This window comes from Pteropus medius, unplaced genomic scaffold, assembly GCF_902729225.1.
Source record: "Pteropus medius unplaced genomic scaffold, Ma_sr-lr_union100, whole genome shotgun sequence".
NCBI classification, from domain to species: domain Eukaryota; kingdom Metazoa; phylum Chordata; class Mammalia; order Chiroptera; family Pteropodidae; genus Pteropus; species Pteropus medius.
In genome coordinates this window covers 4099472-4115899 of record NW_024350397.1, presented here as the reverse complement: position 1 = coordinate 4115899, position 16428 = coordinate 4099472, and the positions used below count along the sequence as shown (strand labels likewise).

Here is a 16428-nt window from a genome sequence, read left to right as displayed (position 1 = left end):
TAAGTTCTTTGAAGAGCATGCGAATTTAACTAGATTTTCTCTTATTTTCAGAGAAGATTCTTCACTTTCTTTTATTTTTTGCCTCTACAAGTTTTTCCTAGTTAAGTTGCATGTCCTTTCTTCCCCTCATTTTCAACTTATCTTCAAGGTTTTTTATTTGCCAGCATGCAGGATATTCATTCTTTATCTTTTCCTTGCACTTGTGAACTGGGTGGTGAGTGGTGATGATTGATCACCCATACTCTCATTTTCCTGGAGGAGGTGGATAGAGTGGTTACTAGTGATGAATTTTGTCTTCAGTATATTATTCTGTAATTTTCTTAAAGTATCCAGCCCTGTTATGAGCTCTTCTTGGGTTTCAAATTGTTTTGAGAACCTATAGCTTTAGAGCAGCCAAACCTTTGTTGTTGGAGCTCCTTAGCCTCACACCGATATTACCATTGAGTAAGAAGGTAAAAAGCTTCTTCTGGATGGGAGTAGTGAATTTTAGGAGGTTTTTTAGTTCAGAGTACTGTTCTTTTTATCCACAGTGGGTGGAAAAGTACTTCAGATGAAGTCTTAGTTCCTTCTTTGCCTTGGAATACTTAGCCTTTCTTATTCTCTATTTTTCTCCCCTTCATCTTTTCTGTTATGTTTTTGTTAATCATTCTAGCTTATTATTTGGGCTAGAAACACTTAAATGGTCACCACTATACACCTCTTCCTGTCAGATGGAGGGGAACAAATGTTAGGTTTTATTGTTTTTGCTGTTCGATGAATTCATCCAATTCATCCTTCCATTCGCGCTTTCCCAACTGATTGTTCTCTGTGTGGGGGGAGGTGGGATGAAAGCAGACCCTCCAGCCCCAGTCAGGCCTTCAGATGACTGCAGCTACAACTGATGACTGCACCCAGAGCCAACCACCCAGCTAAGCTGCTCCTAGATTCCTGACTCTCAGAAATTGATACAACAAATGTTTGTTGTTGTGAGCTACTAAGTTTGAGGGCAATTGGTTATGTAACAGTAGATAACTAGAACAGAAGCATTTTCCAGGAAGTAAGGGAAATTAACAATTGTAACTGAAAATAGTAGTTTAGTCATAGGTTAGTGTCCAGCGTGCCCCTGGCTAACCTGTGCTCTGGCTTAGAGGGGTTCCTGTTAACCTTAGTTCAGAGAAGATGATGAGGAAGTGTGTGTAAGTAGCGACAGAACTTCCCAAGCATCCTTTCTAAATAGAAATGAGGATTGAAAGCTTGGGCTTTTGAATCAGGCCTAGGTTCATGTCCCAGCTTCGTCACTTATATATCTGGTACATGGTAGATATGCCATAAATATTGTTAACTTTGATTTAATTAGTTGTGAATAAAAATGTGCCCTTGTGCAAATATTTTATAGGCAGAAATCTTTTGCAGATGACTCTTTTTTTGTATCGGATGTCTTTGGGGCACTTTATTTTAAAACTTGAAATAAATGTAACTCACCGTATTTTTCTAAAGTAATTTTTTCCTGAAGTGTAATTGCTTAATTTCTACAAATATAGTACATATAAAGTTTCTAAAAATTTTTATCTGAAAATGTAAAAGGAAATGCCAGATGAGTTGTGACATTATTAAAAACTGATAAATAATAAGTGTGTATTTAAAAGTTTGAACAGGACACAAATCTTGATGAGATGAGTTTACAATGGAGATTAAAATAATTAGGCACAGTTTTTGACAGTGGGAACAACTGCACATATTCGTGGCTGTTAATCACTATAATGAGATAGCTTGGAGGAGATGGTTAAGATTATTTATTGCTCAAGGAATGAATTCTGACCCCTCAGATAAAATCGAATATGGTAAAATATAATATTAGAGTGAAATACTTTTGTAAAATGAGACACAAAATCTGTGGATATGCTTATGAAATTAAATTATTTGATAACTAAAATAACTTTTGTTGGCCTCCATTCAGTCTGAAGGCCTAAGAAATAAACTCATAGAACATTACAGGTCCTTTCCAATTCTGTGCTCTGAGTCAGTTCTAACGCTTGAAGGATGTTGTCTTTTAAAATAATGACTAAGTAGGCCTTCAAAAAAATTGTAATGCACAGGGTCACATCACAGCTTCTGGATTCAGATGGTCTGCTTTCACTTTGGAGAACTTATTTAACCTCTTTAGTTTGTTTTCTTCATCTGTAAAACAGATAATGCCATTCCAGCCCCGCAGGATTACCTGGAGGAAATACTTAGCTGTTATTATTTTATCATTATTTTTATTGTTATAGTCATTTGAAGGTGTTGAAATAAAACTTTTTGCTGCAGATTACCTTAGATAATCAAAACTCAGCATATTGTATTCTTGTCTGTGCTTGGTTTGGTATATGCCTAGGCTGGCCCTCTTATGAACAGTTAGATCTTCCTGTTTCAGTAGTCCCCAGCGGCAGTGAAATCAAACTGTATGCATGATTCAAGTTTCTACTAGTAAGACACCTTTTCAGAGCAGTTTCCTTAATTTTTTTAGCCTCTCCTAGGTTTGCTTCCTCATGACAGAAAAAGCCTCAAGTCATTCTTTCCTATTTCTATTAGCATTAGGTATGTCATCCCTGACTCTGATCTTTTTTTAAGGTGGTCTGTGATATTAATATTCAGAAAAAGCTGTATTTTGTCTTATGTAGTAATACAAAAACACTGAGGTTTTGCTGCTTTTTATTATTTTACAAATTGTTAGGAATCTGATTCTCAGAAAGCACATTAAGTAGAATAATCTTACTTAGTTTGTGCAACCTAAAGTAAATCTGATTATACATATATTATTAACATAATAATTAGTATCATATGATAATTAGCATCTGATTAAAATTATGCAATATAATAGTTATGATATTTTATCAAAATAAGTACTAATGAATAGCAGTAATAATCTACATTAATCTATTGTTTGCAGTTGTGCTGTTTCTAACCCTTATACCTTATTCTTTCTTCCATATCTTTTGTCTCCCTTAACATAGATCAATCCAAAGTTTTCTAGTTTTAATTATAATTGAAAAAAACAAAGCATTCAGTTACTTCTTTATTCAATCAAGTCATTGTTGAGCTCGAGTCATAATGTGTATTAATAATCATAAGTAGTACTTAAGTAGTGCTTTAAATGTTCCAGAAGTTATTTTAAATTCATCAGCTTATTTAAACTTCACATAACCCCAATAATGTATGTACTTTGGTCTCCATTTTTAAGGTGAGGAAACTGAGGCACAGATTTAAAAACTCGCCAGTGTCACCTACCTAGTTATTGGTTTATCAGTGATTTGAATCCAGGCATCTAGCTCCAGTCCGTTCTCTGAACTCTGCATGCATTGTCATACAGTGGCGGGCATAACACATGCTTGCCCTTATTAAGCTTATTGGTTTTTGGAGACCTCAGGATATGTTATCTTTATTTGTAGTTTCTTTCTTAATTAAATATTAAGACACTGTGCTAGATAAACAAGTGACTTCATAAGGCAGGTCAACTGTACACATCTCAGTAGATGTGTACACATCTATAGTAGATGCGTAAGAGCTATATATGTGTTAAATATAAATCTTTTAAACAAAGATTTTTTATATTTGTTTAAATATGTGTATGTGTCTATATGTGAATCACCTGGCTTAAATTTCCTCTCTGATTCTTCTCATCATTAGGAGGCCCTAAGAGTTTCTGCAGATGATACTTCTCACACTCTGTTCCAGCAGTTTTCTTGACCTTTTCAATTCCAGTGGCCTTTGAGCATTAGGAACCTCTTCAGTCCTTCTCACATTCTCTTGGCCTCCCCTCTGATTCAAGCCACTGTTGCTGGGAACAGTTCTGTGACTCACTTCTGGCTGACTGCATCTTGCCTCAAGTGCCTTCATCATTTCAACCCCTGGGGCTTCTCAAACAAGCCCTCTTGTCTTTGGGGTGAGAAGCTGGCAGCAGCCTTCTGGGCAAATGGACTATAGTTCTTGGAAGTGTCAGGGAGTTAATGTCCTTTGGGACAAACTTTTACCTGTGGGCACTGGAATTGATACAGCGTACTTAACCCTCCCATGGAAACTTCCCAGCGAGGTCAAGCCCCCAGGTATGCAACTATGGTAAATCAAGGATCCTGGGATTGGCTTTTTTTCTTTTTCATAGTTTTCTCTTCAGTACCTTTCTCGGGGTCACCTTCCAAATACACTGCCTACCTAGACTCCTCTTCTTGTCTCAGGCTCTGCTTTGGGGAAGAACCCCAGCCAAAACAAGTACCCATAACTGTAGCCTCACTTAGACCTTTTTTCCCAAGACTGAGTTTCTCTGACATGTTAAGCCCACTGCCTTACTTCCCAGCTCTTTCCCCTCCGCTGTTTATGTGAGCCTCTTTTCTCTCACCTGCCCAATGTGGTCTCTAGTCTCTTAACTTTGTCCTCTTCTTTGTTGTTAACTTTTTGTCAGTACCAACCCCCACCCTGCCTTTCTGCATTTGTTCTGTAATCCAGTGGATTAATTCAGTGATTTCAGATTGGCATCTGAGGACCCATAGTAGTGTGGGAAGTAGTCACAGTAATTTGAGCATGTCTACAAGACTTTTAAAATAATTTTGTGCTTCTGCACTAATAATTGTAGTAGTAAACAACTAGCATCTGGATTATTACTGATTAATTCTTAAGCCTATGTTTGTATACGCTGGTATGTGTAAACTAATTTTAGTTCTTAATATATATGAGCCAGAATCACAAGACATTTTACATCTAGCTTTAAGCTGGCTTGTATATACTTAAATGAATTGAAAATTGTTATCATTAGGGTATCCCCAGTTATTTTTCTATTAAAAGAGGATCTGCGCATTCACTAATCTGAGAGACTTCTTTCTTGAGCTTCTGAGACATGTCAGAGAAAATATCATACAGTTTAATAAAGTTAAGCAAAACTATTTGAGCATTGACTTTGTGCCCAGCACTTCTAGGTGCTTTAAGTGAATGACACACCAGAGCCCTGTCTTCTTGGAGCCTAGAACCCATCAGGGAAGATGGATATTAAATGAGTGTTACAAATGTGCTTTTATAAATTAGGATGTCATTACCTGTCGGGCCTTCAGTATTGCTCTAAAATCCTGTTGCACTTTCCTAATTTTCTTCAACCTCTTAGCCCCACTTCTTTTTCTCCCAGAAGTTGTCCTTACTTCCTGTTTCAGATTAACCACAGGCTGTCATGCATGAATACTCTCAGCTTCTTACCCCTGCCCTGACTGAGAAAAGATGCTGCATCTCTCTTTAGGGTGATAGACCGCCTTGGTGCTCTGGATGCCATCCCTCTTTGCTCCAAGGAGGCTTGGCTCCGTCAGGTACTTTTATTCTCTTTTTCCTGTGTCTTAATCTCTTCAAGTCTGCCCTCAGCTTTCCTCTCTTCTTAAGAATTCTTTTCTTCACAGTCTTATTCATTTTTTTCACAATCTCATCCAATTCTGTTTCAGTTGCCACCAATATACTAACAGGTCTTGGGTTTGTATCTCCTGACGTATCTCCTGAGATCTAGACATCTTAACCAGCCGGTATCTTCCCTAATTCATGCAGGCATTTCACAGTCCACATTTCTAAAACAAAAGTCATCATTTTCTCCCCTAAGTTCATTTTTCTTCTGTCTTTACTTGGTAGTGATGATTCCTTTTTTTCCTCGCCCTAATCTAAGCAACCATCAGATCCTACTATTTGTATATCCTAATCTCTCATTTGTTTTCTTGTCCATTGCTGCTGTCTGAATTCAGATGTTTGTCACCTCTTACTTGAACCTTGGCAGTAAATTTTGTACTTGTCTTGTGGCTCCTAATCTACTCATTCTCTACCCTCCTGATTTCCTGCCATGTATATGTTATCATGTCACTCACTACTGTGCCCCAATTTTTTTCAGTTTCCCTAGTATATATAGAATCGAATCTAAACTTTTATCATGGCATTGAAGACTCTGTAACCTAACTCCTTCTGCCTTGCTGGTCTCGGTTCTTGTCATTTCCAACTTATAATTTAAGCCTTAGGAATACTTAAGTACTTTAATATTCTTTTTGGCCTTTATGGTATTTTAAGATTTTAGCATAATTTATATTTATTGCAGAAAATTACAGGGATAAAATAATCACTTATCTCACTGACCAGATTTAACTGTATATAACATGTAAATATATTTTTTGTAGTCTCTTTCCTCTAAAGATGGAAAGATTGAGACAATGCCACTGGAGAGGGTTAGACACCCAAAAGTATATGTTTACAAATAAGATTGAAAAGAAGTCATTATAATTCTTCTCAGGAAACTGTGGCTTTGCATGTGCAAATCTTTTATCTGGAATATTTTTTAACATTCGCCAACCTATTTTCAACATATCTGCAGTTCTAGCTGAGATGTTATCTCTATGAAGCATCTGAACTTGCCCAGGCAGATTTTAGTGTCCTCAGTGCACTGTGTCCTTGTCTTCATAATAGAAACCATCACAGCATGTTGTAATTATTTGTATTTTTGTCTTTGAACTGAAAATTCCTTGAGATAGTGACCTTTGTATCTTCAGATAGGGCATAAAATATGACATAGTTGACTGAGGAAGAACTTCCAGAGAAACCAGTAAAGTCCAGGGGAATAGAGTGTTTTATGAAAGAATCGTGAAATGTTTTAAATGTTGCTGTGTGTAAATTCTGCGGGTTGTAAAATGCTATATCTCCTCAAGTGCATATTGTAGGCAGTCAAATTTTTGAATGAAATAAATGCAGAGAGTAAGGTAAAGCCTGGAAAGATTTTTTTGTGAGAGCATTTTCACATGCATGGTAGCAAGTGGACACCAATTATAGCAGAATCAGGAGGGACCGGGAGGTTAGGAAATGGAGACCAGTGAAGACAACTATTTCTAGACCTTTGATCATGAAGAAGAGAAAAGGGATGGGATTAGAACAGTATCTGAAGGCATCTTTCCCTATTGGCCCCTCATAATAAACTGTTCTGTGTGGAATGGTATTGGTAGAAAATTCCTTAGGGCACCTTTTCTCAGTGTAAGAATCCCCAGGAGTACAGGCCTCAGCTCCTTAGATTCTGGTTTTTAGGCCTAGCATGGGCATCTAGGTAAATCTGATGCAATTGTTCCCTAGATCAGGGTTCCCCAACCCCCACGGCCATGGACCGGGTCTGCAACTTGTTAGGACTGGAGCTATACAGTAGGAGGTAGGAGCGGGGCCACAGAGGCAGTGAGCAAAGCTTCACTGTATTTGCAGCCGCTTCCCAGCGCTAGCATCACCGCCTCATCTCCACCTCAGATCATCAGTCATTAGATTCTCGTAGGAGCACTAGTCCCTGGTGCCAAACAAGTTGGAGACTGCTGTTCTAGACCACACTTTGAGAAGTGCTGCCCTAGAACGTTTTGAAATTTAGGAAGCTCTTGGCCTTCTTTCCTCCTGCAGGTGCAGGAGTGTCCACACCTTTAAAGACTGTCAGGATTTCAGGATTAGGTGGGGAAAGCTGTTTAGTCTTCTCTGCCACTTCCTTTTCAATATCCAGCTCTCTGCGGCTGACTTTCCTGGTGGCCACTTCTAACCATGCTCCCTTCTAAGCCTTATTATCCTCATTGCTCTTCTTTATTCTTAATTACTGTCTTCTGTGGCTTCTCTGTTTCCCTGACAGAAAGCCTGCACTTTTACAGATATCACTAGCTAATGACAGTGCCTCTGGTTTTGCTAGTATGTTGACCAGTCGCAGGAGAGCTGATATCTGTCCTTGAGCTGTTCCCAGCTGTTGTCCTTGTTCTCTCAGCTGCTCTTCACCACTAAAGCCTTGATTTGCCTTATTCTGGGTTTGAAGCTCTTCAGAGGCCTGAGGATTTCAGAAGGCTGATCTTTGGCTTGTCAAGATTTATAGAAGGAAAGGACAATGGTATTTAAAGTAATATTTTAAAGTTATGTAACCTAAGAATGTTAGGAAACATTTTCTGTTACCTAATAACTTTATCTTAGTGCTGATTCTCTGAATTTAAGAGGTTTCTCAAGGTAGTCTAGTGGTCCTTAAAGTAGCCTGAGTAGTATCCTGAAGAAACACATAGCAGTCCATTGTGCAGAAACTGCCCTGATGTTCTACTTGTCACAGCCATGCATTTCCTTGGGAGTCTTTATGTTCCGGGTCCTTTTAGTCATAACTTTGGAATTGATAACGTTATTTGAATTACTTAGAATTATGGTCTATGTTGGATTTATTACACATTACATCTTTTAGGCAGGCCTTAAAAGGTGAACTGTTAGGCATTTCACACTTCTGTGACACAGCTTTTGTTGGTCTTTTGGATGCAGTCGCAAGTGAGATGTAAGCAAAACTAAGTTTTGGCATAACACAGTTTGCTGGTCTGAGCACAGTTGCAAAGTGGATGACTATGCAAATTACTCTTCTGGCTTTTCTCTGGGAAGCCAACAGAGAAAAGGCGAACTGCATTTAACAGCAGAGGAAACACAGGAACCCAGAGTGCTCTGAAACAGCTTTGAAGCATTGTCTCACGGAGCTGTGGAAATTGTATCCTGGAATGTAAGCTCTTGAAGATGGAGATTTTTAAAGAAATTTTTTTTTTTAAATGAAGGAAATTTACCAAGAAAAAAATTCCACATAGTAACTCTGCCATAATTATTTTTATTAAGAAAGCAAAAAGAAGAAGACTATAACAGTTTAAATATAAGTAAACTCATTGTCTTTGTATTATGCTTATAGCTCTTTGTCATCTGCAGATCTCTTGGCTACTTTATACTGTTATGATTACATACCTGTCATCTTAATGTGTAATTTGCACCCCAAATTATTCTATATACCTTTTGATGTTACTTCATTTTATTATTATTATGACTCTCTAATAGGTCCATCAAGTTGATGTAGTTAGCCATTTCTCTATTGGATTGAAGATGTTTGCATGTTTACCTATTGTAAATATACTAGAGTTCTATACTGAATGTGTTTTTTTTAATATATATTTCTAATTATTTCCATAGGATGAATTTCCAGTGGCTAGAGTACTAAGTCAGAGGGTAGAAACATTTTTAATGGTTTTTGGTATAGATCGTTAAAGTATTTCCCCCCAAATTATACTAGTTTATAGAGCCATATCTGGTTATTTTCAGCCTTTTACAGTAAGCTTTGTTGGGTTAAAAAATTTTATTTTTTGCTTGCTGATTTACTTTATATTGCTTTAATTTTTATTTATTTGATAGCTAGTAAAACTAACCATTCTTTTTGGTTCTATATTTATTTTGTTGTTGTTTGTTTTTGTTTTTTTGTATTTGGGAGGGGCAGATACTTATGCATAATTTTTAGATTGGTTGCTAGTCTAAGACTGGTAAGTAGTAGTTAAGGGATAAGATCAATGACCTGTAGCTATAGCCATCTTTGACTGGATTTGATTCTGGAAAGGCATAGATTAATATTGTGAAAACTTTGATTCACAAAAGATAGCTATATTCTAATGGTTGGAGTTTGGGGGTATTCTGCTTCCTATACAGAATATTACTTAATTTTTCTTTAGAGATTCTGGAAGACATTCAAGCCTCCTTCAGGTCTTCTTATACGCCCCCGCCTTCCCCACCTTTTTTGATCTAGTTTGTATATCTAGAAATTGAAGGGAGTTAAACTGAGTATTTTACTAATTCCATGCACAGAAGTTGATTTTGTTAAAAGAGAGAAATAATTATAGGAGAGCAAATTCAAAAACTGAGTCAGAGCCTTGTGCAGTATATTGATCTTAGTCTGAGGAGAAATAAAAACTATTGAAAAGTTGTAAGTAAGGGGAGGATGCTGACAGGGTTTTGGCGAGTTCACTCAAACTAACATGCAGTACTGAAGTAACTGAGGCATCTGATTTGGTCCCGTGGGAGCCACAGGAGATAATGTAGAGATTCCATGAGGCAAAGACTGTTAATAGTTTTTAGAGTGTTAGGGACTACTTGACACTGTTGTTCTTTTTTTGAAGCACTGTTAATTAAATGTTAAAGTATATTTGATTTGGAGAAAAGCAACGGTGGATTCTGGGAATTCAGTATGAAAGTTATTTTAGTGCATGGAGGTGAAAGATGAGGTAACTGGGGAGGAAGGATAGGGGCATGGAGAGGGCTGGAGAAGAAATGGTTTGAGAGGTATTATGTTTATAAAAATCAACAAGATAGGCGAGTGGGAATGTTTTATGTTTAACGTATTTTTTAAAAATTTTAACTTAATGTTATACATTTTATATTTCAGATGAATTTACAGCTGATTTTCTGGATTGGACTGATCAGTTCAATTTGCTATGTATTTGGCCAAGCAGGTAAAAAAAACACCAAAAAACTTCCCCTAGTTGTTTTCATTTCAGTATCTCATATCGCTTTTTGACCAGTTTGATTCCTGGGAAAGCCGAAGTCATACCATGCTGCTCCTTCTGAAAGCCCCGCAGTAGCCCCATCTCACTCAGAGTGAAGGGCAAGGTTTTCACAATGTCGTGTAAGGCTCTTGATCAGGCGTCTTTCACCTTGCCACCCAGAATGAAGATAGGCAGGTTGGCCAGTGAAAATGTTAAAATGATACGATAGAATATATTACTTAAAGACTTTTTGAGAATCTATCAGGATGTTCGAAATAGAGAAAGTAAAAGCATATAATATACTTAGAAGAAAATGAAGTGTAGGATGGTGGATTATGAACTATCCATTACCATCTAAAAAAATGAAACCCAGAACAATTGCCTTTCTAGAAGATGTTCTTGCTCTTTGATCAGAATTCTTGCAAAATGTTGACATTGAAAGAGGAATAAAAAAATAAAGTTGAAAATGTATTTAATCCCCTTATAAACCATGGTGCATCCACCTCTGATGCAATTCCAGTTCTGTTCTCCAGATCTCAGAAAGTATATTGCATAGAACATTTACTTGATCTTAGGATAGGAAGGACGTGCTACGTAGAAAAATGAAGAAAAAAACCATGAAGGAAATATAGATAAATTTGAATTAAATAAAACTAACAACACCAAAACTCAAAAATATCTGTATGTCAAAACACCATCAATAATGAGAAACTAAAAAAGGTTTAATTTCATGAACATGTAGAGATCCAATAAAAACAGATGAACATGATAATAAAATTTGTAAAAGACAAAACAGAAAATTTACAAAAGAAATGATCAGAAAGAATATGAAAAAGTGAAACTTTGAATAACTGACAATTGATATTCTAATTTATACTTGTTAAATGAGTAAACAGATTTTTTGTATTAAAAAAGCACTCCATGTCTAGGGCCATACCACCCTGAACAAGCCCGATCCTGTCTATCTCGGAAGCTAAGCAGGGTCTGGCCTGGTTAGTACTTGGATGGGAGACCACCTAGGAAGACCAGGTGCTGTAGGTGTAAAAAATAAAAAAAATAAGGGATTGTAAACCGACAAGGTCCTTGCAATCTGTGAGGTCAACCAAGGGTTGCCTCATCTAAAAATAAAATTAAAATAAAAGTACTCAGTGCTGTTGTTGAAGGTGTAGTGAATGGTATTTGTATACTGCTTGTGGAAGTATACATTTGAATATTACTTCTGAGTAGAAATTAGTTTGTATCAAGAATTTTAAAAACATTAATACTCTTCAACTCAGTATTAAAAAATTTATGATAAGGAAATAATCAGTTTTACATTGAAGAATGATCATCAGAATGGGTGCATATATGTGTATGCGTATATATGCGTTTGGGGGGTTTGTGTGTACATGTGAGCAAGAATGTGTGAACTGTGTACACACGCAATGGAAAACAAACTTCAATGTTAAATAGATATGAAATATGTAGTAATTAAAAGCCATATTTTTGAAGAATTTGTAATGAACACTTAGGATAAACTATAAAAAGTAGTACACAAAATATATATCCTCAGTTTCGTTTAAATAATGTCTATATATATGAATGCTTCCTTGCCATTTTTCATCTATCTGTATAAAAAGAAGCCTGGAAAGAAATATACAAAATTGTTAACAGTAGTTATCTCTTAGTGAGCAGATTATGAGTGATTTTTAGTTTTTTCTTTATGCTTTTACGTATTTTCAAATTTTCTATAATGAGCATAATCAGAAAAGACACATTGGAGACATTCCGTATCAGAGCTTTCCACATGAAAGGCATGCTGAGGTAGATTCAAAGAAATGTAAGACATACTTTTGAACACAGCCTGAAAAATCATGGGATTTTGGATTGGATGGATATGAGCTTTTCAATTATTTAACATAATAAAAATAAAGGGAAAACTGCTGAAGATGTATATGGGGTATGGTGTGGAAGCATGAGTTAAGTGAAAAGAAATAATATTTTACCCAGTTATAAGAAAACTCCTGACAATTATGACCATCCAACATGTGAGATCCTGAAATTACACCTTTGGAAAAATGGATAAGTGTATGTATGGGTTAACGATACCTTGTCTTTGCTATAGAAAACAAGATAAATATGCCTTTGTATGGTTCTGTGTCAAGTGATTCAGAATCACCTTTCCTTGGGGCAATGTGGATCAGCTTAGTAACGAGGTTCATAGTAGTCATATTTAACATTCGTATATATTGCATTATTTGTCACTGTGATCCTGATTTTTCATTATTTTCTCTTTTGAACTTCAAGTAAAGTGGTGTATTTTTTTCTCCTGACAGATGAAAATAGATGTTTAAAAGCAAATGCCAAATCATGTGGAGAATGTATACAAGCAGGACCAAATTGTGGATGGTGTACAAATTCAGTAAGTAAGATTGCACAAGTCCTTTCCATTTATTCTCTGGTCATTCAGTGTTGTGCAAAACTGTGTCCTTGGGAGGGGCTTGACGTGAATTTTCATTTAAATCAGTATTTTTTAAATAAGCATCAACTGTGTGTACTGTGTGATTCTCTAGAGCTGTGCTGTTCAACATTGCCTCAGGGCACATGTGGCTTGAGGACTTAAAATATGAGTGGTCTTTATTGAGAATTATAAGCCTCAAATAAATACTAAAGTTTGAAAACTTAATGATTAAAAAAATTATTAATAATGTTGAAATGCTAATATTTTGTATATGTTGTTAAAATTGATTTCCCATATCTTTTAATTTTTTTCTTTTAGTGTAGATACTAGACAGTTTGTGCTCACCTTTGTGGAATGTATTATATTTCTATTGGACAGCTTCTCTCAAAACCCTAGCTATTTAATTTGACTGTTTTGGATTCCCCTCCCCCCTTTTTTTTTTGATGGGAGAGGTATAAATTAACCTCCCTAATTATATTTGAATTAATATAGAATTGCTTTGCATCCTAATAAAAGCCCATGGAGGTTAGGGTTTAAATTTTATTCAGGGGGATTGGATTAAACGTGGTGGCATGAGAGACGTTCCCAGATCTCTCCCCTTGAAACAAGAATAAGCCGAACACCTTAACTTCAACAAAAAACACCCAAACTGCACACCAGCACATCTGAACGTGATCTGCACATAAGAGCTACCACAGGTCAGAACCCTGGGAGAGGGAGGAACAAAGAAGCTGCCCCTCCCAGCTGGAGCTCCCTGTAGGATGAGGGGGAACGGAGAGGAAGCTGCACCTTCTCTGAACAGCCCTGCCTGGCAGTGCAGTGGGCTCCATGCGGCCGGCGACAGTGCCTAATCATCAGGGCAGAAGGCAGAGAAACAGGAACTGCAGAAAAGCAGGGACAGCAGAGAAACAACAGTTGATTTTTACCAGCTGTGGTTGCAAAACTGAGGTTGAGCTAGAGCCTCCAACTTCCAACCAAGAGGGGCCCTCCTCGCATACCCTCCTAGACAGAACACTGTGGAGCCCCAGTGGAATCTGAGCGAACACTACCAAAACTGTTACTAACACTGACAGGAACTGAGACTGAGGGTAGCAAGCATGATTAAACATCAATAAGGAAAAAAAACCCATTATCAACACTTTATATAAAACAGAGATCCACGAGGCTTAGATGCCACCTACTGGAAACAAAAAGGAAAACCTTATTTGCAACAAGCTAGGGAACATTATATAATAAATCTTTCTGGAAAGAAAAAACACACTTCCATTAATGCCTAGGCAGAGAAATAGTCCATTAAACACCATGAACAACCAAGGTGACAAGGCATCTCAGAAAGAAAGAAACAAATCTCCAGAAAATAAGCATACAGACATAGAAATATGCAACTAAAATGACAGAGAATTCATGATGGTACTTCTGAAAAAACTCAATGAGATCCAGAACAATTCAAATCAACAGTTTCAGGAATTGAAAAAAAAGCTAGATGATCAGAGCATAGAGAACCAAAAGGAATCAAATAGAACTTCTGGAGATGAAGAACACACTGCAGGAGTTGAAAAATGAAAGAACAAGCTTGAAAAATAGAGTAGACCAAATGGAGGAAAGCATCAGTGATATCAAAGACAGAAATCTAGAAATAAATCAGAAGAAGAAGAAGAGAAACTGAAGAATGAAAAATAATGAAAGAGAAATTCAAGAACTAGCTGATACCATCAGGAGAGGAAACATAAGAATAATGGGTATTACCGAAGGCGAGGAAAAGGAGCAGGGATAGAAAGCATTTTCAGACAAATAGTGGAAGAGAATTTTCAAATCTAAGGAATGAACTGGAGCATGGAATTAAGAAGTCAACAGAACACCCAATTATCTCAACCTATAAAGGCCTTCCCCAAGACATATTGTATTAAAATTATCAAAAATCAATGACAAAGAATTCTCAGGGCAGCCAGGGAAAAGAAGACGGTAACCTGTAAAGGAAAACCCATTATCTTATCATCGGACTTCTCAGCACAAATTTACAAGCCAGAAAGGAATGGAATTAAATATTCAAACTGTTAAATGAAAGGAACTATGTGTATCCAGCTAAGCTCTCCTTTAGATATGAAGGAGAAATTAAGACCTTTCCAGACATAAAAAAATTGAGGGAATTCTCCACTACGAGGCCTCCACTATAGGAAATAATGAAAAGTCAGCTCACCTGAAACAAAATGACCAAAAAAAAGCATAATTAGGAATAAGTGACTAGCAGGTGGATAAAAGCAGAGGAGTGCAACCCTTACCATGAACAGGGCATAATAAGCTTAAAATAAGAGATTTGCTATAGCAAGATAGTAATGAATGTTCAGCATACATAGGGACAAAATGAGACGACAATGACAGAAAAGGGGAGGATTCCAAGTTCTAAATTTGTAAAGGGGAATGGAGATAAGGCACAAGCAGAGGAAAAGGGACTACTGTATATATACAGCTATCCTTTTCATCATCGTAATGGTAACCACAGGCCAAAGATTTAGAACCAAAGTATATAATGTAAAACAAGAAGGACCAGAGGGAAAACTCACAAAAGCTAACCAAAATAAAGAAAACAGAAGCACAAGGACAAGGAAGCAATGGAAACACCAGCTACCAGAAAGCAAAAGATAAAATGGCTATAAGAAGACCTCATATTTCAATAATCACCCTAAATGTAAATGGACTGAACTCACCAATAAGGCACAGAGTTGCAAAATGGATCAAAAAACAAAACCCAACCATATGCTGCCTTCAGGAGACACATCTCAGCTCCAGAGACAAATATAGACTCAAAGTGAAAGGGTGGAAAATGATATTTCAAGCAAATGGCATTCAGAGAAAAGTGGGAGTAGTGGTACTATTATCAGACAAAATAGACTTCAAAATAAAAAAGGTAAAGAAAGATACTGAGGGACATTTCATAATGATAAAGGGAATCATGCACCAAGAAGACATAACACTTATTAATATCTATGCTCCCAATCAGGGAGCCCCGAAATATGTAATTACTAACAGAACTAAAGGGAGAAACACCAAAATACTATCGTTGTAGGGAACCTAATACCCCACTGTTGGATATGGGCAGATCATCCAAACAGACAATCAATAAGGAAATAACATCCTTAAATGACATATTAGACCAACTGGACATAATTGACATTTACAGAGCCTCTCATCCCAAAACAACTGTTTATACATTCTTCTCTAGTGCACATGCAACATTCTCAAGAATCGACCACATACTGGGACACAGAGATAGCCTCAACAAATATAAGAGGGTTGAAATCATACCAACCATATTCTCTGATCATAATGCTTTGAAACTAGAGAGCAACTGCAGAAAGAAATCAGGAAGAACCACAAATACAACATGCTACCGAAGAATAACTGGCTCAGAAAAGAAATAAAAAGAAAAATCAAGAGATACATAGAAACAAATGACAATGATATTACAACACATCAAAACTTTTGGGACACGGCAAAGTGGTTATAAGAAGAAAGTTCATATCATTACAGGACTAATTCCAAATTCAAGAACAAGGCCAGCCCCCCCCTAAACCTAACACTTATTCTTAAAAAACTAGAAAAGGAAGAACAAATGAAACCTAAAGTCAGCAGAAGGAAAGAAATATCCAAATTATAGCAAAACCAATTGAAATTGAAAACAAACAAACAAAA

General features: G+C 36.7%; 1 protein-coding gene and 1 pseudogene across 2 annotated transcripts in view; both read left to right on the top strand.

The window, feature by feature from the left end:
- The window catches only part of ITGB1 (integrin subunit beta 1), a 48672-nt gene that overhangs the window by 6668 nt on the left and 25576 nt on the right, over positions 1-16428 (top strand). For both annotated transcript variants that reach the window (XM_039839762.1, XM_039839763.1), the window contains exons 2-3: positions 10199-10265; positions 12614-12699. In XM_039839762.1, the coding sequence (XP_039695696.1) occupies positions 10199-10265; positions 12614-12699 (153 nt within the window). The remainder of the gene's footprint in view (positions 1-10198; positions 10266-12613; positions 12700-16428) is intronic.
- LOC120584154 (uncharacterized) lies at positions 11222-11339 on the top strand (annotated as a pseudogene).